Source organism: Rissa tridactyla, chromosome 11 (genome assembly GCF_028500815.1).
Source record: "Rissa tridactyla isolate bRisTri1 chromosome 11, bRisTri1.patW.cur.20221130, whole genome shotgun sequence".
Taxonomy (NCBI): domain Eukaryota; kingdom Metazoa; phylum Chordata; class Aves; order Charadriiformes; family Laridae; genus Rissa; species Rissa tridactyla.
The window spans coordinates 9429369-9450885 of record NC_071476.1 but is presented as its reverse complement, the minus strand read 5'-3'; the positions used below and the strand labels follow the sequence as shown (position 1 = coordinate 9450885).

Genomic DNA, 21517 nt, shown 5'->3' with positions numbered 1-21517 from the left:
ATTCCCGCCCCCGGATCGGACGGCCCCCCCTCAGGCCTGCCCCACCGCCATCGCAATCAACAGCGGGAGAAGCTCATCCAGTAGAATCCAGTGCATTTATTGTCTTGCAATATCCGAACAGGTGTTTCAGCTTTGGATTGTAACACATACAAATTAATGTTTGCAAGTTTAATGACAATCAGTACTAGAAGCACATCATTGTATAAAGCTCATAGAAAAAAAAAAATGCCAAATTAGTCATGTATTTTTTTTTCCTGGGAAAAAAAACACAAAACAAAACCCTAAGCATTCCAAATGAAGGCCTCGTGGAAGCAAGCATACCCCCTTCAGAAAAAGTTAGGAACAAGTCAGAATCGACTATGAGCATAGGCAGCCAAAATACAAATACTCATTCTTTCTACAAGCAGCTGATTTAGCTAGAGACAGAGTTTACATGGTCGAATGAGATGGGACATTGGCCAGGAGCACGCTCTCATGCACAGCCTGAGCCACGGGAGGGGACAGCTGCTGCTCTACCCATCAGATAAATGAATGACCTTGTGTTAACGGTGAACTGCTCAAGTGCAAACCAAAGTAAATCTAGATTAGTAGGAGAGCTGGACTAAGATGAGCAACTGAAAGACTATGCTTCAGGGTCTAGAAGAAGCACCCCCTGTCCCAGTTATATTCCTGCAGTCCTGGCCTTAATGGGCACTTTATACAGACACTGTTGCTCTAATCCACAAGGGAAAGCAAACAGCATGCCAAGTTTGACTTCAGATGTTGCCGTCTCGCTACTTTAAAGCAAGATTGACTCATGGTGGACATTAAAAATGGAGAACCAGCTTAGGGCTGTTTCTGTAGGTCTAGAAAGAATACCAGAACTTCTAAATACAATCCTAATGGCAAGAAATACTGTTTATTTGAATAGTTAGCTACCTAAGTGTTCTGACTCGATGCACTGACCAAACCTCTCCAAGAGTTAAGAGTGCTGTGGTATTGACTTGCTTCAGTTGTATCCAGAACATACAAAGTTGACAACTTAAAGCTTTATTGTAATTCGCAATAATATAAACAAGTGCTGAAATTCAGTCAATGTCCATTTCAGGAAGCTTCTTCTCAGTGGCAGTGGGGGCAGCACCAGCCCCACTCTGCTCAGCAGCCTGGGACCCAGTGGTGGCTTCTCCCCCACCTTCTACTGGTCCATTAGGTTCAGCTGGTTTCTGCTCCTCCTTTGGGAGTTCAACTTTGGGTTTTGGTTTTGTGACTATAGGATTACAAATACTTGTCAATTCCTAGAAAACAGAAGTAAAACACTGTTAGAGATGTTTCTATCTACCAACAGTTGGTAGATAATGCTGCTCAAATTAACTTTTGATAGCACCAGCTGGGTGTTTGAGTTGACAGCTGATGTCCCCCAATACATGTTGAACAGATTAATACCCAGTCACCGTCCTGCTAGTAGAGATTTCTCACCTCAGAATTTTCCATATAGACCAAGACGACAGAAAGATTCACAGAAATTCAGCCAAGTAAGAGACTTACTTTAGTTTTAGCTTGTATCTCTTTAGCTTTTATAACTGGATCCAAAGTAAGACTTCTCTTGTTTTGAAGATTAAGTTTATTGTTCATCCACTCCATAGCTTCATTCGCACTCTTCTCCACTTTTGCTACATCAGCTTCATCTAGATGGTCATACTGTTCATCCTGCAACAGACAACTTAGTAGTAGCATGTAAAATAGTTGTCTTTAACATCTAAATTGAATGCTTATTTCTTCAAGCTTTGAGCTTCAAAACACTAGAAAGACCATTTAGCCCAAAGGCTGTTCTAATTAGCAGAGCAGTTAAGCTGATCCCCCACAGCTCTGTAACCAGAGAACTGAAGCTCTACTGCTGCTGGCATTTTCCCCTCCCTGAGGAAATCAACACCTGATTAAAAGAGACTGTTAAATTTTCAAGCCAACATCCACTTCTGAAAATACAGTAATTATCAAGAACCCAGAAGCTACCCAGGAGGCTGCCCCAGCTTTTTGTTTGAAGGAGCTTACTTAAAATTCAGAGAAGATTTGTACCACTTCCTTGCATTTGCCAGAAGGATGGAAATACCTTTGCTTTGAATGCATGAACAGTTTTCATGTACTGTTGAATCTGCTTCCCTAAGTCCTCAAATGCTTTTGGTCTTTCCTCCGATTCTTGAAACCTTGCCTGGATAGGCTGACCCAGAGCCTGAAACAAAGTACAATAGGTATCAAAACCCATGCCATGTCATAATATGATCCTGCAAGATTTGACAGGGTACATCAGCATTTCTGAACCCCTTATGGAACTTTTACTCTTCCCTCCACTTACAGGAGTGACTGAATCTCCCTCACCTCCATATTCTTATGGATCTACTGGAGATCTGCTCCTCATACACTTAATGAGACAAACTACTTAGTTTGCATCAGTGCCGATCTCTGGATCAGCAGACCCAAGACAGCTCCCCACATGAACAAAGTTCTCTAGATTCAGCCAATTCCAATGGGAATGTAAGAACCACTTACCTTCAATTCTGTCAATTTATCAATGTAAATTTGTTTGGGTTGGTCTTCACCGTCTTCATAAAGCCAGTTTTCTGTATCTTCCAGCTTCAGCGTGAAGCTATTTCGATCCTGAAGCAATCCATACAAAACAGGTAGGTGAGAATTCTATTAGGTGGCAGATGGTATTAAGTGGTACTTGGAACATTTCTGGAAGGGTTATGTTTTTAGAATGTAAAGAACTGTCTGAACTCTTTATCCTATTTTAGTTAAGAATAAGCAACAAAGTATTCTTCAGCATGGCTTTGTGGTGGAGAGCAGGACTAAGGAAGTGACACCCACTGTTCAGATCAATACTGTCACATAAAAGCGTATTTCCCCCCACCTGTTTTTTTTCCCCCTTCACACTTACATTATCACTACACAAGCAAGTCTGAGAACAGAGTGGAACTTGTCTTTAGCAAAGGTACCATGAATCTCACTTGGCTTGTCCCAGTTTTAGCTCTGCAGACACCTTGCTAGCAAGGCTCCCATTATAATAAACGGAGGTCTAGCCAAGAGTTCAGAGTGATTCATCTGACTAACATAGTCATCTAAGTCACAATTTTATTAATTACACACCAAGCTCCTTTAGTACACCAGGAAAAGCTAATTAATAATATCAAAGAGAATTTTAGGCAACCTATTCAGATACAGCTTCCCACATTTAGTCAGACTAATCCCACCCGTTATGTTCCTAGGTAGGGTTGTTCATTCTTTCTTTTTACTCAAACTATTCCTAAACATTGACAGAGCACCAAAATAGATCAGATTGCCTTAAAATGATTGTGCAAGTGCTCCTAGTCTGTTTCAGTCTGAACACACATGCTCTGATATCATCTTAATTACTGCAACTGTTTTGGAGAACACACAGTATATCCTGGGTACCATCTGCTTGTACTTGGGCCACATTTAGAAGGTTATCTTCATAGCCAGAAAGGTAAAAAGCTGTTTCTCCAAATTTGAAGTCTGAAAATATAGTCTAAGTAAACATAGTATCTGATACATGTCAAAGGTTATTAAAACAGAACTGTTCATTTTAACAAAACACATTAAAAGACAATCAAGCTAGCAATACTTACGTCTTCACTAACAAACTTCTCATAAATACTGCAGAGTTTGTCTCTCATATCATACACATATTCTTCCACTGCATTCTTGGCATCGTTCCTCTCTTTCTCTAGCTTATCCTGCATTATCATTTTACCCTGTGAACAAGTTGTCAAGTTAGCTGGCTAGAAACCTACTCATTTAACATTTATTGTCGGGATACCTTGTGAGCAAAGACTTAAGTTTGACTAAAGATTTTGAAATACTGTGGTTTACAGAACTGCCCTAAACACAGCACATGAATAAAAACTAATTTCAGTTTTGCCGGGATATCCAATACAGCACAGAAGAACCTTGCTGCAGTTGAGGAACCTTCACCCTGATGGTAGCAGCCATCCAGTACCTCATAACTGCAGGTCATTTTGGAAATACTCACTCTGAACTAGCTTTCCTGCAGAACACCTCTTCAGTAAGATTTACAGCATTCACTTAACAGGAATAATATATTTTGGCTCCATGGGACACTGTTGTTCACCTCAGAAAAAACTGCATGTTTTTTCCTTTTCACCTTTACTTGATCACCCTTAACCACATCCAATGAACAGCAAAATTTCTGGAGATTGACCAGTGAAATATTTAGCTTGGACAAGTAAGAGTTTACCTCGTTCTCGATGAATAAGTTCAGCATGTCCTTCCCTATCTGCCACACCAACTGATTCTCAATGGGAAGGTCCACTGTAGTGGTCTTTACTTTAGCCTTCTTGGCTTGAGGTGGCTGATCCACTTTCTTGTCTTTTGAGTCAGCCTGAGAAGTCTGCATTAAAGAAATAGACTCAAAGTCAAAGACAGCATCACTAGTTCGTTCGATCTGAGTATTCAAGACTTACAATAGGAAGAGTACTATTGAGCTAGCACACCTCAACATCAGAACTACATATTATCTGTCATTCTGACACTTCAGCTGCTAAAAAGCTGAAAAAAAAAGTGAACTTTACTGGGCACCCTGACTACACTCATGGGGGTGGTGGTTCTTAGAGTACAACACTTTTCTAGTATTAAGTTATTGAAAACTAAACTATTATTTCTTCCATGAACAGGAAAGTTCACCCACTTTATCTGTACCACATCACTTGACAGGTCTGCAATTATCCATGCCATTTATGTACTCCTAAAGCTCTAACCACAATGCAGACTACCAATATATTCAAATAAAAGTTTAGCTTCCAGAGCTATGACAAAGGCAGCAGATATGCTCATGCACTACATGCTGGCACGAATCTTCCAGAAGTACCCTGTAAGAAAATAGGTTCATGTTACCTCCATTTCTTCAGACTCTGCCTTATTTTCAGGTTGAGCCTGCTGGTGTTCTTCAGTCTTTTGTTGCTCTTCCTGGTCTACTTGCATTTTCTGAAATTCATGAAGAGATACAATTTGACATATTAAACAATGCATAACCAGATCATTGCTACAGTTCCTAAGCTGATCACTTCACTTATACCTAATGCTCTTTAGGCAAAAGAAACAGAATGAAAACTCAAGTAAAGTCTCAAGGTATAAATTATAAGAGCTTTTAGTCTTTGCTTAGGCAAGCAACAGCTCCATGATTAGAAAGTTCATCTATACCTCACAGTCCTGGTTTCAAGAGATCTGTCACTGGTGTAACATACTTCAATTAGTACTTAATCACATCTTCATATTTTAGTTGCTGGACAGGTCTACCAAATCCCTACACAAGTCTTAGAACCTTCCCAGAATTGGCCAATTGTGCTTCATGAGTTTTCTAAGTAGCTAAGAGCAATGAGTTTCCTACCTCTTCCTCTTTCGCATGCTGATCTGTTTCCATAGGCTCTTCATTCTCATCTGACTTATGAACCTCCACTAAAGATGCACTTGACACACTGAAGATACCATGGATATTTACTCTAACTTTGACCTTCACTTTTGAACTGGATCCATCTGTTTGAGGCGTGACCTTCTGAACCAAGAAGTGAGCTAAACAATCCCAGAGAGAAAAACACACCATTTGATTAACTTCATTGCCAAATGCAAAGTAAAACCTGACTGTTGCTGACAACAGATCACTGCAATGCACTCCGATGCGCAAGTGCTACTCAAGTCAAACAGTTCAGTGTTTCACACAGCAAAGCTAGGATACATGGCTACTAGAACTTCTCCATGGCACACTGTAAAAGCTGGTGTTATCTTGTATTTTAGTAAAAGACCGCACAATTCTGAGTATGCCCCTTTCAGGTTTGCTCCAACATTAAGATGCTAGTTATTGAGCCTATTTGCCCACAAACTTAATGTTACTCCACCCATTTTACTGTGGATCCATGACTTTGGAAACCCGTTCCTACAGCATTTGTAGTAGTTGCACTTTCCAGACTACATTAATTAGACAGAAGTCCTGAGACATGTGCAAGACTATTAACAAAGCTTAAAGTTACAGAATGGTCTTAACCTATAGCAGGATCTGGGTAAGGCAACTCCTTGGGAGAGCTGTAGTATGCCTCAAGAGTAAAAGGCTCCTTTCTGTAGAATGTGAGGACCTTGGAAAATGGAGCAGGATGGTTCTTGGGAAAGACCTCACAGTCACTGTAAGAGAAAACACAGAGCATTTATTCAGTATGTGGGATAATGCGTCTTATAAAGTTAACAAAACTCTTCTAGATACTCTTATACCTTAAGGAACAGCTTTTTAAAAAAGTGACAAAAGAGTCTAACCTGTTAAGTTAAAATAAGACCAAGCGCCATGCAGGAAGTGCTAAACTGCCATCCATCCTCGGTTTTGTTTTCTACTGTCATTAACTTAAGAAAAAGTATCAAATCTAAATTTTTAAATAGGCACTATTCTTAAAGTGTTATTTACTCTCATTGTCATCAGGTAGTTTTAAATTGTATGTAACCATGCAAAAAGATTGACTTTTTTTTTACCTTAGCCCTTCCTCTGCTGGTGAATTCCATCGTAAAGAAACAGGATATGGTATCAAATCTGTGATAGAAAATTCTCTCACTTTGAAAGCCGGAGATAAAATAGCACACTGAAAGAGCACAAGAGTCATATTACAAACAGTCAAACTTCAGGTGAACAGTAATTTATTCAGCAAGTAGCTATTTACGCTGCTTAATATGTAGATTTACTCTAGGTTAAGGGAGGACTAAAACTGATGGGCTTGGAACCTGCATAATAAGTACTGGAAGCTCTTATGGACCCTTCCTTTTCAGGAAGCTGACCCAGTCTGTTCACTCTGAAAACGGAAATACAAAAATCCTCATTTAGAGCCATCATGTTTGGTTTGCTGTGGTTAGGCTACTGAATTGTTTTCAGTAGCAACATAAGAAATCAGAAAACGTCAATTAAAATTACTTTTTATAGTGACATAGTAGTAAGGATCTTTTTGCATACTGTAATACAAAACTCTACTTTTAAGCGGATTCCAACACCTAATTCATACCACTGATGGAACAGAGCTCTAAGCACAAGTATTTGAGGAGAGAAATGAGATGATCACAGCAGAATTAAGGTGCACACAGAAGATGGTAGCACTAGTAACCACAGAGTATTTACTACTGCTTAAGCCATTCAACAGTGACCAATTCCAGTTCAGGACACAGATCTCCATTAGCAAGAATCTAAGCTTTCATTTCCACCCTTGTTGCTAAGCAACTGCCGTAACACAAGTTTATCAGCAGTGCTGTAAAAAAAAAAATTTTCCCTTGTTTAACCTAGACCCCCAAAGGAGCCTGGAGGAGAAGACATCATCATAAGAGCTTTAACAGACTCCCAGGTTCCAGACATAGCACAAGCAGAGTACACATTTCGCTTCAAGCTACACCGATCCATTGATTTCGCTTTAACAGCACAAAGGAATCACTTAAAGCTGCTGTTCTCATTCTTCCAACTGCTTTCCTGAAGCTTATTTGAATCCATTCTATGATACACGTGAAGTATCTTTTATATTACCTGTGAACTCTGGCTCAAATATTTATGGATTTCAATACAAATACTCACAGTAAAACAAACAGCACTTTTTACCTGCAGAGCACAACCTCGTGCCACAGCCTCATCTGCATTCAAAGTTGTACTGACTTCTTTGCCAAAAAATTTACTGATCTTCTCTTTTACGGCAGGGATTCTTGTGGTACCACCAACTATCTCTACTGCATAAATATCCTCCTTCTTTAACTCTAGAAAGGAGTTAGGCATTAGTTTTTATAAATTAAGTGTTGCTGTTTTACGTGAATATGCGTGAACATTGTAAACTAAATGTTTTACTAAACCAACCATTATTTTGAGCTTGTTCGCTAAGTAATAAGAGTTTTAGATCTTAGCTTGTATGAAAGTTTTAAAGAGCTTGTAACTGCTAAGCGAGAAATTGATAGCTATGCTAAATCCATTTGTCCAACTTCTGTCAACACCCAAAGGAAGCTTGTATTATGGATCTCTTTTCTGTATGCAGAATACAGAATGTGCATACACTTACTGGCTTGCTCCAGCACACTGCGAAGGGGTGGTTCTACTCTTGCAAGGAGTCCATCACACATCTCTAAAAATTTGCTTCTGTTGGAAGAAGCCATAAATAAAGCTTTAGTATTCCATAAGCAAGTTAATTCTGCAAATACAACAGGACACCAAAATGGTAAGAATGCCGTTTTAACTATGTACTGCAGGTTTTTCTCTCCCCCAATCCTAGTTTTATACTTATTTTGCATATTCCCCCAGACAAATCTGGTTCTAGTAGTCTAGGCACACTTGCAACATTCACAGCCCTTCCTCCTAACTCAAGGCCACCAACCAGTCTCTAAACATTACGATGTTGAGCAGCACCCCTGCACATGTTCTTACATTTACCACCTCCCTCCAGTCCTAAGAACTAGGACTTTATGCTAAGTTACTTTCTTGACTGAAGCAACTTCAATGAAGGGCACTCTAAAGCTTACGTTTGTAAAAGCATAAACATTACCTGTTCATTGTTCCAGAGACATCTATGTCATTCATGAAGCATTCTATGTTCATCGGGAGATCAGAGGCATTGGCACTCATCAATTTTTTCAGTTTTTCACATTCCTGGTACAGCCTCAACAACGCACGAATCTTTGACTTTATGTCTAGTTTGTATTTCTTTCCAAATTCTTCACAAAAGTATTCAACTAACATCTCATCAAACTTTCTGCCTCCAAGTGTTGTATCAAATGATGTAGCAAGAACCTTAAAAAAATTCAACTCTTCAGTAATAGTACAATTTGTCATTACTTCACTGAAACTGATTAGCAGTTAATGTGAACATATTTGCTTGTTTCAAATATAGTCCTAAGATAAAGCAAGTATTACAACATTACTACAGAGGAAGAATGATACTGGTGCAGCCACAACACAAAAAATCCAGTACAGTTCATTTTTATTCTGCCCTTCCCATCGCCAGTAAGGAGTTTCTTTTGATAAGCCTCATCTAGAAGTCTAACCTATCCCAAACAATAAAGCTTTGTCTCATACTCATCTTTCAGATTTCATGGACACTGCTGGCAATAATTAAGCTATTCTCCTATATTTCAGGGCAATCTAAGTAGCAATTGCATCACTAACATCTGATAGTTTATGTGGATTGTAACTGCAGTAATAGTCATACACATCTTAAGATATTTGGGTTTTTTTTTTTTTTTTTTTTTTTTTTTTTTTTTTTACAGCCTACCAAGTCTAAACCATTATTATCCTATGGCTTTTGTAGCTGATACAGTATGTTTGAAGTGCTATTAGAGAAAGAACCACCATTACCACGGCCAAATTCTGGCAGCTACACAAGTTAGATGTCTTTGTGAACAGTAATTCTCACACAAATTGCAGTGCACACATAAGCAGTTACAAGCTCCCGGAGAAGAAAAAAACATCTGCTATCTCAAATGCTAAAAAGCAGCCTTGGGCACAGCAGCCCTCCTGTAATGAGGTGACAACTTTTAAAAGAAATTTAGGAAGGCAGAGCAAGGCTTAGCAACACAATCTGTTCAGTAACTTGTACTGTAAGCAGACCATCAGAGTTTCCAGGCTCTGCTTCGCCACTGTCAGTTTGAATCATATCCCAGTTTAATATTTGATGCCTCATAAGGGTGGAACATGCTTACACCAAGCTAAAAATAAAACATGAAGAGAATAAATGTTATTAACTCCTGCAAAAAGGAGCTCATTTTTGATGAGGGAATTATCTGCAAAGAACATCTGTAGCCCATCCACCTCAGCTGATTCTACTTTTTAAATATATTTTGAACTTTCTTTAAATAGACATCAGTAAAGTATCACATTATTCTCAACACACATTAGACTAGGTTTGGTCACTACACTGTTTTAACTGCCTTGCTGTCCAGCTCTCCATTCTATACTCAAAAGCATCCCTTCAATAATTGTATGGTTTCAAAGTTTAAAAGACAAATATGAGAAACACAAAGTAGGTTATGTTTCCTCACAACAAAACTAATGCTTTCAGAACTCTTGACTTCTCTTCATTTCACTACCCCATACTTTGAAATGTGTGTCTGTTTCTCAAGCCGAATAAGCTATTGGAACTGAAAAAAATCCAGACTGTTATTGTAAAAGAGCCAACTAAGAAATGTTAGTATTTGCTGGAAAATAGTAATGCTTCAGCAACTTACACTTAGAAGTACACTGTAACTTAACTTCCACTTGCAGCTTAAAGTAATTAAGAATTATTTTTTTTTTTACCATTCACTGTGGTGCTCATGTAAAAGAATAAAAACACATTGTCACTTACAACATTCTAGAAATTCCTGTTTTAATGCTGGATCTCATGACTGAACTGGATTATTTTTTGAAAGCAGCATACAGTCAGCTATGATAATTTCTGAATAAGTAATTTAATCCAGGTTTGTTATTCTTTGCCAAAGTCTGCTGATTAAGACATGTTTACTTCCTCCACATATCGCTCAAAAGCTCTCTAGTTCCCTGCCCTACTTTTAACTCCAGACAAAGTACAATTTTTAGAATATGAATTGAGTTGTCTGAACGTGCTTATATAAAGACAGGCAAGCTTGCCTGTCACAGGCCATGTATGTACTGATGAATATTACTGCTGGTGATTAAAATGGATGCATAACACATTGTTTACTTTCAGTTTTCCTTTGTTGAATGCACAAACAGAAACTTGATATGCAGAATGCCCCATATCCACAAAAACAACATTCCGTGGCTTCTCTTCCAAGGCAGGCAGGTCTTGCTTATAGATTCCATATGCAAGGGCAACTACACAGACAGAAGAGCCAAAGACAACATTCAGTTTTGTAATTGCTTAATAAGTGGTACATCAGTAAACAGCATCAGCATTTCATCTTACTTTTCAAACTACAGAAATTGATTATCTCATTAAAGAAAATTCCCAATGCTAAAGAAACATGGAAGAACACTAAACAGCATTAGTCCCTCCTAGTAGCTGCATTAAAACAAAAATATTCAAGAAGTCTCTTTATGCCTCTGTAAATCAGTGAAGGAAAACAGAACAGAGCTTAAGAAACTTTGTGATCAACTAATCTATTTTAAGTTTACAAAACTAGCAGTAATACCAAAGGGTATGGACGAATGACAGATTAAAAGCCCTTTTACGTAATAAAACTACAATATTAGGTGAGAGAGAAAGGAAGGTATTACCTGCAGTTGTTTCATTTATTAGTCTCAGACAGTTGAGACCAGCAATCTGTGTAGCATCCATCACAGATCTCCTTTCTGCATCTGTGTAAAAAGAAGGAACCTGCAAGAAGATCAGACAGCTAATATTAACATTTAGAAAAGCCATCTTTAGTAAACAGTTACAACAAGTGCATATAGGGACTTGGTATAGAGAACAGCTGAGGTATCCTTCAAATTTAGTGTTCATGTCAGCTGCAATAGAGAAAGCAAAGAAAACATCACATGAAGACAAAGTTACTTTTTGCAAACCTTCTTCCATTCCCTCTCACAAGCTACTCATTTTAGGAGCAAAGAACCAGAAACAGGTGTCAAATATTATTTATGCTGCTAATTAGCAGCAATTTAAGACATTTCACCATTACAGAAGCAAATCTAGTTTTGGAGAAGAGATGTGAGTAAGGTTTGGTTTTAAATACAAGAGACAAAGACCTGAATATTCAGGTTTAATGGGCAATTTAAAGCTGTTACAACCAACCTCTTCAGTTTATGATACTAACCAAATACATAATTATTTATTATCACATACTTACAGAAACAACACAGTCAACTACAGGCTTCTTAAGCGCATTCTCAGCAGTCTCTTTTAATTTGGTAAGAAGCATTCCTGTCACCTGTTCAATAGTAAAGTTTCTTTCTTCTTCCATATACATGGCCTTCAAATAAAAATTGTGTACATATATATTACACTACAGTAAAAAACATGCACTACAAACGTAAGGAACACATGCAAGAAACAGTCTTTACAAAAAACAAGCTGAAGTAATGCAGCTCTATGCCACCTTCTCTCCAACGGCCTAGCTTGTGCATAGCAAGTGCAATAAGATAATACATAAGCACTGGAATGCACATTTAAGAATTCACATACACAAAGCTGCTCTGGACACAGATTTTTTTTAATCCAAATCACTAGACAATGCCTCGGATGCCCTCCTCCCTACTGTTTTGGAATAAGTTAATTAGTTATTACTAAAATCCAAAACAGAAGTTCAGCCATTGTTAAAAGAGAAGTTTTTACCATTTCACCTGAAGTACTAAGCTGACATCTTAGACCCTTGCAGTATCTGAACAGCATAATAAGTACACCGGTCAAGTAGCTTGTCTTGACAAATTTAACATGGAGTCAAGGGGAAAAAAAAAAGCACTGCTAACAGTTTGTATGAGACTGGCTTTGCAAGGCAGAGAAATTGTATAACTGTGTTAAAATCAGTCTCACCTAACACCTGGAGAGACCATCTCTTATTCCCTGTTTAAGGCTTTCCATTCACAAGAGAACAGAGACTACAGCAAGCAGATTCAAAATAAAGAGATAAAAGGAAACTTTATCAGTTTCCTCCTCTGGCTCTTCTTCAAATATGCCAGACTTACCTTGATGCCAGTTGAGCCTGTTGGCAGCTGGACAAGTTCATACGCAAGGCTTGCTTTTTCAGCTTGAACAAAGGGATCTGAGAATGCACGACCATGAAATCTTTTAAAACTTTGTACTGTATTCTTTGCATTTGAAATAACCTAGAGGAAAAGAAATCTTTAATACAACATGTCAGGGGAACATTGCATTTCAAACAGAAGACAGAGTTTTGTTCTCATGCTTCCCTCACCAGAATATTTGTCATTTGTATCTTAATAGTACCAGGGCAGTTGCTAGAAGGTAAGCAACTTCATTCTGATTGCTCAGGTAACCTACAAGAATTTGAGATTTAAGATAAAATGTATGCTAGAAAACTGAGTTGAGATTTTACCAAAAATTGATTAAAATAGCACTCAACTTTCATAGTGTATGTGTAGGGCAATTTAAAAAAAGTTAGCAAAGTGTCTTTCCCTTTTACCTGTTTCCTACCACCCTACCTTTCTACTGCGTCGCAGCCAGTAATTTAGCAAACATAACAAGCATATTGATGTAAACTCCAGTTCAGGTTCATCACATGCATGTGACAGTCAACACACAGGATATTCTCACAAAACAGCTCAAGGACCTTGACATGAAGCTTTAAAAAGTCAGGAGGGCCCCAAGATGATAGTGTCAGCTTGATTTGACTGACAAAAGATAGATTGTCTTTTATTAACAGCAGATATCAGTGCAAGTGGAGAACTGAAAAATCGTTACAGCTTGTTTTCACGTAGTGCAAGTAAACTTGTTTAATTCTTTCATTTCTATTAGAGCAAGACACATACTGAAAAAACACAGTAATTGACAACGCAGACAAGCACTGTACCATACAACATTTACCTGTGATTCAGTTTCAGTCAAGTGTCTATTTCCTAAGTAACCTGGTTTTGATTTTCTGTAAGTTTAGTTTCTGCAGGACATACCTCATCTCTACTGGATCTCTGTATCAATGAATTTCTTTAAGCTAAGCAGACACTCAATTGCAGAAAAAACATCTGTATTTAGTTCTAGCACAGTTCTTCTGTTCTTGAATAACATGGTTGTGTCCAGGCATTTTTGTATTCTAGATAATGAATCTTCACACATCTCTAGGTATTTTAGGCTAAGAAAAACCAAGTGTTTGAATAGTCACTTCCTGTAGAGGACTTCAAAAAAAGAGTCATGTTTTATAGGGGTTTTACAGCAACACAAGATATGATACAGCAGGACCTAAATGTCACAAGCAGGACAAATCAGCTTAACTTCTTCTTGGTCCTTAAATCATATTTACCTACCTACACCAACAGAAACTCAAAGTATGAGCAAGAATGCCTAAATCAGATACTTAGGTTGTAACTCAACCACAAAGAGGGAAGAAAGCTATATGTATCTACATTTAATTATGTCCCCTTTCAGAAAATTATGCATTTAATGGAATTCTATAGAATGTAACCACATAATTAAAAGCTGTCATAATGCACACAAACTGGAACAAGCTAAGGTAGGATGAAACACTACTGCTCTGCTTGAGAATTTACATTTGCAACCTAAAAAAAAAAATTAGTATTTATAAGAATTCCTTAAGAGGCAAAGATTTTTTTTTCCCTTTTTATACATTTCATTATGTACAACTATCAACCTTTAGATTTCTATCCAAGATGACAAAGCAGCATTACATGCTGAACAGCTGAATTAAGCTCAGCTGTTCATTACAGTTATGGAGACATGTCCATTACAGTTATGGACACCAGCTTAGAGACATTTGTAACCTTCAATGATAAAAAACACATTCTGCTAATCTGACATTTGACTACTAAAGTTGCTTTTACCCAAATTATACGCTCACCTGGCTTTTAGCTGCAGCACCAATCGAGCGATTCTTGGGTCCAAAGGCTATACATGACCTGTAAGGAGAAAGATTTCCAGTTAGTAAGTGATTGGTTGAACTACACTGCCTATCTTTTTGTTAAAAATGTTGATAGTATAACTAGATTGGAGATATTTTAAATAGTATTTGGTCCATTAAGCAAGTTACTCACTCACTACAATACATGCATGGAATGTTCTGTAAATTCTGGAAAGAAACAGGCACTCTAAATTACATTAAAACAGTAACACTCCTCACTGCAGAGCAGCACTGAACCCGAACTTACTCATACTATTTCAAGATTTACATCTAGGTAATAACTCAGTAGACACCCTTTACCTCAATAATTACCTGCCTATCTAAGCCACTCAAAGATAAGTCATTTGCTAATAATACAGGAAACATTCAATTGTTCAGAAGAAATACACAAGGTAAATTTGATATTAAGAGAATAATTCCTGTATCATGGTACATATTCTGGTACATCTGTACCAAATGCTTACTAAATTTTTCAGTTTTACAGCAAGCCCTTCATGAGCAGGAAGACAAAATCTGAAAGAAAGACTGGTGTTTATGGGTTTCATCTGTACTCACTGAAATAATGTAGATTACAGGAAGAAAAGTCATACTTCACTATAAACTACTTTGTGATAGCTTGGAGCTCTGAAAAATACAGAATAAAAAAAATCCTCCCTCTTAGAGAAATTCCTAGACCTATTAATCCTCTTGATTTACATATTTTAACTACAGAAGCCTTAAGAAAATTAGATCCAGCCTTCTAATCCAAGTTCCTCATACCATTGAGGTAAACTTAGAGGGGAAAAAAACCTGCTATTAGTCAATTTACTGTTGTCAGACATTTACTATTCACACAATATACTAACAGCATAATTAAGCTGCTCTCTATGCAGCAGGTCAAGAAACTGCTTTACAGCAGGGCTATGCCAACAAACAAATTCCAACTCAGCCTGAGGTTTAGAACTGGTCTTCCAAGCAGCAATTGTCAAAAACAGACTTGAAGACTAGAGTGATATAATTGCATTGGTTTTATATCTTCCTCCAATTTATTAATAAGCTTAACAAATGAAACAAGGCCCACCCTAAAGCATATGCTGCAACAGAAGTAACATTTCTGAATTAATCTGTTATTATTTGAAATAACTATTCAAGCGATTGGTTAACAAAAAGTGAGGAAGTTCGTAGCATTTTAACCACCACAGTGGAGGTCATCAGAGATCTTACGAAGCAACTGAAGCAGAGCTTTGAACTTCCTTACACACCTGGAGGCATTACTTCTCCTTTGCCCTCCCACCTGCCCTCACTTCTTCAGAAGACATCCCCTGACAGAATATTTCCTCTACACTGAAAATTTGGTTTTCGGCATTCCCTCAGAACAGTACTTCAAGATTAAGTCTTGTTAAAAACTCTACCATTTTCATTATACTTTTTTTTCAATTTCACTTCTAGCCTTTCATAACTGAATTATTTCCTGAAAGATGCACTGTGTCAGATATTTTATATAGCTCATCTCCTTCAATGAGCTAGATTTGTCTTCATATCTCAAATATATGAAAGCAGAACCTCAACTCCCTGAGGGTCAGATGCCTAGAGCTATCAGAAGACTGCTTTGAAATGCTTTACATTAAATGTTTTCCTAGTACATCTAACCTTTAAACCTCTGTATTACTGAGAATCCTTCAGAGACTAGTCCTTACTCTAGCACATGTACCAAATTTAAAGTTTCTTTCTTCATGTATTCATTGCTTAGAAACAGTAACAGGCAAACAGAACTAAGGGACTGTCTAATGAGAAGCAAGGTCATTTTATGGTTCTGGTCTTTTTAAAGAGGTATGAGGGATCTGAAAGAAAAAAAAAACACAAGACAATGCATCTGACTCACCAAGACCGCTACTTATTTTAGTACCTTCTCAAAATAAAGCTATCCTACATATAGTAAGCTGTAGAAACACTTTTAAGACAGCTTTCCAAACAGTTCCCCTCTGGGTCTGATGCACTGGAAGTTCTTTTTCCACCTTCCATTTTGCAATTCATTCTTAGAAAAGTTTTATCCCAGTCCTCCCTCTCCTTCTTAGCAAGTTTCTTATTAAAAATAAACAATGCACACTCTTCTTCAGAAATGTGTTGGAAGGCTTATTTATATAAGCTCAGTTAGAATATACTATAACCACTGTAAAGCATAACATGCTTCAAGACCAAGTTCACCAGCAAATTGCACTGTTAGTCCCCCTTCCCAGGAAAGGGGATGTCTGATGCTGTACTGTCTATTCACATTCTATTTCCCCATCCTCATAACTCATCAATCTGGTGGCTAGTTTCAAGTGAGAGCTTAAAGGACCCAATACTCAAAACAAGTGCAAATTTTTTTGCCGAACAAAGAAATACACAGACTGAAAGGAAGGCTGCTAAGAAGCTTTTCTAAGCTTTGACCCAACGGCAGGCCAAGGAGCTCGCACAGAGCTAAGCACCAGCTCAGCATTCACCTCCACGGTCCAGTTGCACTAGGGGAAACAGGTATATAGGAAATTAAGATTTGTAACTTCCAACATGGAGAGAGATGCGTTGTTTTTATTATATTCACGCACCCTATCCTTTTAATCATAACAGCAAAGCCCTGCCTCAGGAAGGACAAACTGGTCGCACTATAGAAAAAGGAAAGGAGCAGAGCGGGTCACGCGGAACATCTCTCCGCGTTTGCCGCATGATACCTGTTCTTCTTTTCAGCATTTACTAAAGAAACCCGCTTCTCCCCAACGCGGCTCGCTTACCCCCCCGCACCACGGCAGGACGGGGCCCAGCGGACACCTTCCCTTCAGGTGGAGGCCGCAGCCCCGCTTCTCCCCTCAGCCCTCCCCAGCCCCGCTTCTACCCTCAGCCCAGCCCGCCTCAGGCCCCACTCACGGCGTGCTGCGGTCGCTGTACTCATTGGCGATGGTCTCGATACCGCCGGCGCGGGCCACGGCCACATAACAGCTCTGGAAACCCAAATCGATGCCCACCACCGACATGGCTGAGGCGGGGGAAGGTGGCTGAGGCGGCGGAGGAGCGGCGGCTCAGGCCCGTTTAAATGCGCGGCGGCGGCGGGCGCTGCCTCCTCGGGGCGGGGGGACTTCTCGAAAGATCCCGTCGGGCCGCCGCTGAGGGGAAAGGGGTCAACTCTCGCGAGACTACCGCCGAGCGAGACCGCGCAGGCGCGGGAGCGCACGCATGGGGGCGTGGCTATCCAAGACCACGCCCGTTGCGCGGGTGGGCGGAGCCCCCTGCTCCGCCCACCCGCGCAATTGTCCTTTTCTTCCCCAAAAAGCCCTTTTTTCTTTCGACCTAAGCACCTCCTGAGTAGTTCTATGTGCTGTTAGGATAAGGCCAAGTGGACGGTGCTGCAGGCGGGTGGGGGGCAACCCCCCAGCACAAATACAGGGTGGGTGGGGAATGGCTGGAGAGCAGCCCTGAGGAGGGGGACGTGGGGGGTGTCGCTGGATGAGAAGCTCAACATGAGCCTATCCTGGCTTGTGTCAGGAATAGTGTGGCTAGCAGGACTAGGGAAGTGTCCAGAGAAGGGCAACGGAGCTGGTGAGGGGTCTGGGGCACCCTCAAGTCTTGTGAGGAGCGGCTGAGGGAGCTGGGGGTGTTCAGCCTGGAGAAAAGGAGGCCGAGGGGACACCTTCTCGCTCTCTACAACTCCCTGAAAGGAGGGTGTAGCCAGGGGGGGTCGGCCTCTTCTCCCACGGAACAGGCGACAGGACAAGAGGAAACAGCCTCAAGGTGCACCAGGGGAGGTTTAGGAAAAGTTTCTTCATGGAAAGGGTTATCAAGGATTGGAACAGGCAGCCCAGGGAAGTGGTTGAGGCACTATCCCTGGAGGGCAGACGGGTGCTGAGGGACATGGGTTAGTGGGGGTTTTGTCAATGTTAGGTTAATGGTTGGACTTGATGATCTTAAAGGTCTTTTCCAACCTAAAAGACTGTGATTCTATGTGCGCTGACAGCCCAGAAACCCCCCGCAGCCTGGGCTGCATCCCCATCAGCGTGGGCAGCAGGGCGAGGGGGGGATTCTGCCCCTCTGGGGAGACCCCCCTGCAGTGCTGCCTCCAGCTCTGGGGCACCAACAGCAGAAGGACGTGGACCTGTTGGATTAATCCTAACACAAACCTAATTCTGACACTTATATTCATGGATGTTGTGAAACTGAATGTTTGGGAATGTTTTTAATTCTGAGCTAAAACGTGCCTAAAATAGGGCAACAAAATGTGTTACAAACAGTCTGTTTCCAAATTCCCAGCCCTGTATTTACACTGCTGCTCCTTGTTCTAATGATCCAGAAAACACATGGCAGAGAAATTCAATATTTGAAGCAGGAAGGAGTCCTGCCCCAGAGGCTGTGGAGCAGCCTCAGCGCTGCGCGTTTGCCATTCCTGGCAGCACCCGGAGTGACGCTGCTCTGGCAGCTGCCAGTGGGCTGGGAATTGCATCACGGTGCTAATGACAGAATAATAATGAAGTATTTCACCTCGGATGTCCTTGAGCGTAGAGCGAGGCACCAAGGAATGGAACCAGCCCACACATGGAGAATATTGTACAACACATACCCACGGCACAAAGAACAGTGAGAAAGAACATCACCTGGGTTACCCCCTGTTTGTTTTTTTTTTTCACTTTGATTTTTAAAAGGAGAGACCCTGCCAGCAGAGGGGCCGGGAGCTGGTGTCAGAGGGGATCCGTGCCCGGAGCTCCCACGGCCCCGCACTGGGACACGGGCCTGGGACCTGGCCAGGGATGCTGCCCCGGAGACAGGGGGGCGGTGGGAGAGAGGGGATCCGCCAACCCAAACCGGCCTGATCTGCAGGGGCACCCCCCCAGCTGGGGGAAAAATAAAGAAATCGACTCAAAAAATAAAGAAATCAACTCAAAACATGAGGTGTCAAGATGTAGTCATCTGAAGTGGAACAGATTCCATGATTCTCCCACTCTCCTCTATTTTCTGAATGTTTTTTCTTGTAAAAAGTGAGACTTCTAATGTACAAAACATGAAAAGACTGTAAGAAATATTTCCAATAAATAATTAGGATTTGATGACAGCTGGAAGACACATAGCTTATCCTGAACTCTTGTAATTTGTACTCTTTAATAAGACTTTATCATTTCTTCCCTGGTGAAGACTGATTTGCAGTAGAGAGAGCGGTTGTGAAAGGAAACAGCAAAGTACCAGTTGGGGTAATTCGACTTACTGGATTTTACCTACGAGCTTGACAGCTCTTGACTTTTGAGATGATTCTATATATGCTTTTTTTTTATTCTGTATGTGCTTTTTTGATATTTTTTCCCACTCCTATAACTTCTGATTAATCCTTTTTGAATCCAGATTGGCTATTCCTTTTGCCACAGATTTTTGACCTTCAGTGTGTTATAAAAACATAGTCATTGCTGAGGGCACTGAGAATCCTACACAAAACTGTGCACATCACCCAGTACGGAGGCATTTATAGTTAATTTGGCGAACATCCCCTTCTTGGGGTGTCGGTAGGGTGAAGCAGGTTCCCACCTGGAGCCTGGAAGAAGCCGTGGACAGGGATGGTTTTGGCTGTGAGCCGGCTCACCCAGGGTCTGGGCGCCTTTCCCAGCTCCGTGCCTTGCAGCTCGGGGAGCGCCGCAGGCAGGATCCACTCTTCTGCTCCCGTAGGGTTCACCTTCCCCAAGAGTGTGTGTTCTACCAGCTATACACAGCTGAGAAGCTTTGCATTTGGAAAGAAATTGGAATAACCAAAGCCTCTTTGTCTCAATTTCCAATATAGATATTCCCACTGAGGTCAAACCTTGGCCAACATTTCCAGCCTCCCAGTTGGGAGTTCAGAATAAACCGGTGTTTGTGGTCTGCTAAATTTGTAACAGCCTAAAACAATTGTTATTAGAGAGTGACAATTACCCTCAGAGGACTGATCCAAAGCTAAGAGATACTCAAAAGGTAAGTCTTAATTTATTGCTTATGTGAGCATGGAAAACAAACTGGGAAATGAAGCCTGCCTAGGCCAGTGTGGTGGCTAAAATGCATCAAGAAGGAAGGAGACGTGAAAAGAGAGAGGGGGGAAAAAAAGAGAAACAAAGAGTAGGAAGAAAAAATGTCTGGAATAATGGGCAGCCTGGTCCTAAAGCACATTCTTTGTCTGCATTTCTGTCCATTCCCCAGTACGATGGTAAGGCACTGAAGAAAGAACAGGCACGAGTTTAGTTGCCTTTTATATCCCCTGTGGTATGGGCTTGATACCCTCCACCCACGGCATGGCAGTGTGTGGTCAGGGGACGTTTGACCTGGTCCGTGTCTGTCCTGCTGGAGCCCACTCAAATGCCCTGGACTCTGCTGCTCCACCTTCCCTCACCAGGCAAATAAACACAAACTCTTTCACCCGACACAGAGGCAGAAAACTTTGCTGTGATTCTCTGTGGATGCTTAAGGAGTATGCCAACAGTGTGCAGATTTGTTTCAAATAACTTCAAAGCCGGGGTTTGTTTCGTGGTGTCCCAGAGATGCGTCCTCTGCTTGGGTGTGCACTGAAGTCATCACGTTGTTTAGGCCTTTCTGTGTTAAACTGTTCATTAGCTTGTGAAATTGAGTTACTAAGGGTCTGGAATTGCCAAGAACTCATGAATTTTATGTTCAATGGTTTCCAGCTTTTAATTAATAGAGGTATTTATTATGTTACATTTTTAAAACTCTGTCACAGTATCTAATTATTCCAGAAGACCTGAACCATGAAAATCAAGAATAAATAAACCTGACATGCTGGAAATTATGGGGAGAAATCTGCATGTTTATCATTGCTTTCAATAGCTTTCTAGCACATTTTCAAATTGGATTTGCGGCACTGAATACATTTGTTTTTAACGGAGATGTATGACTAGAAGTGTCTCAGTACATTAAGAAATATCAAGGCAAAATTCAACTATGAGGTAGCATATCACCTTGCCACATTAATTTAAGGAAGTAATTTAATTTCTTA

General features: G+C 40.4%; 1 protein-coding gene across 5 annotated transcripts; it reads right to left on the bottom strand.

The window, feature by feature from the left end:
• Positions 1-76: 76 nt before the first annotated feature.
• Positions 77-17696, bottom strand: HSPA4 (heat shock protein family A (Hsp70) member 4). Of its 5 annotated transcripts, none has more exons than XM_054217225.1 (19): positions 17428-17695; positions 14488-14545; positions 12644-12784; positions 11809-11931; positions 11240-11339; positions 10704-10837; positions 8553-8797; positions 8073-8149; positions 7625-7776; positions 6523-6629; positions 6050-6183; positions 5399-5580; positions 4906-4995; positions 4250-4402; positions 3621-3746; positions 2524-2631; positions 2087-2206; positions 1525-1686; positions 77-1274 (listed from the first exon to the last, which is right to left on the bottom strand). In XM_054217225.1, the coding sequence occupies exons 1-19, from the start codon at positions 17532-17534 to the stop codon at positions 1068-1070; spliced, it is 2526 nt and encodes an 841-aa protein (XP_054073200.1). In that variant the 5' UTR covers positions 17535-17695; the 3' UTR covers positions 77-1067. The 5 variants fall into 5 exon arrangements, with proteins under 5 accessions (XP_054073200.1, XP_054073202.1, XP_054073201.1 ...); XM_054217227.1 differs by lacking the exon at positions 17428-17695 and adding an exon at positions 13586-13807 and having other exon boundaries at positions 14488-14522; XM_054217226.1 differs by lacking the exon at positions 3621-3746 and having other exon boundaries at positions 17428-17696.
• Between the last annotated feature and the right edge of the window lie 3821 nt (positions 17697-21517).

What these genes read in the sequence shown, in the direction of transcription:
- HSPA4 (XM_054217225.1), bottom strand. Translation starts at nt 17,534, where the DNA reads ATGTCGGTGGTGGGCATCGATTTGGGTTTCCAGAGCTGTTATGTGGCC. An exon ending in GTGCTGCAGCTAAAAGCCAG is followed by an intron (nt 12,785 to 14,487) that starts GTGAGCGTATAA and finishes CTTTTCCTCTAG; the next exon opens with GTTATTTCAAATGCAAAGAA. An exon ending in ATAAATTGACAGAATTGAAG is followed by an intron (nt 2,207 to 2,523) that starts GTAAGTGGTTCT and finishes ACTTTGTTTCAG; the next exon opens with GCTCTGGGTCAGCCTATCCA.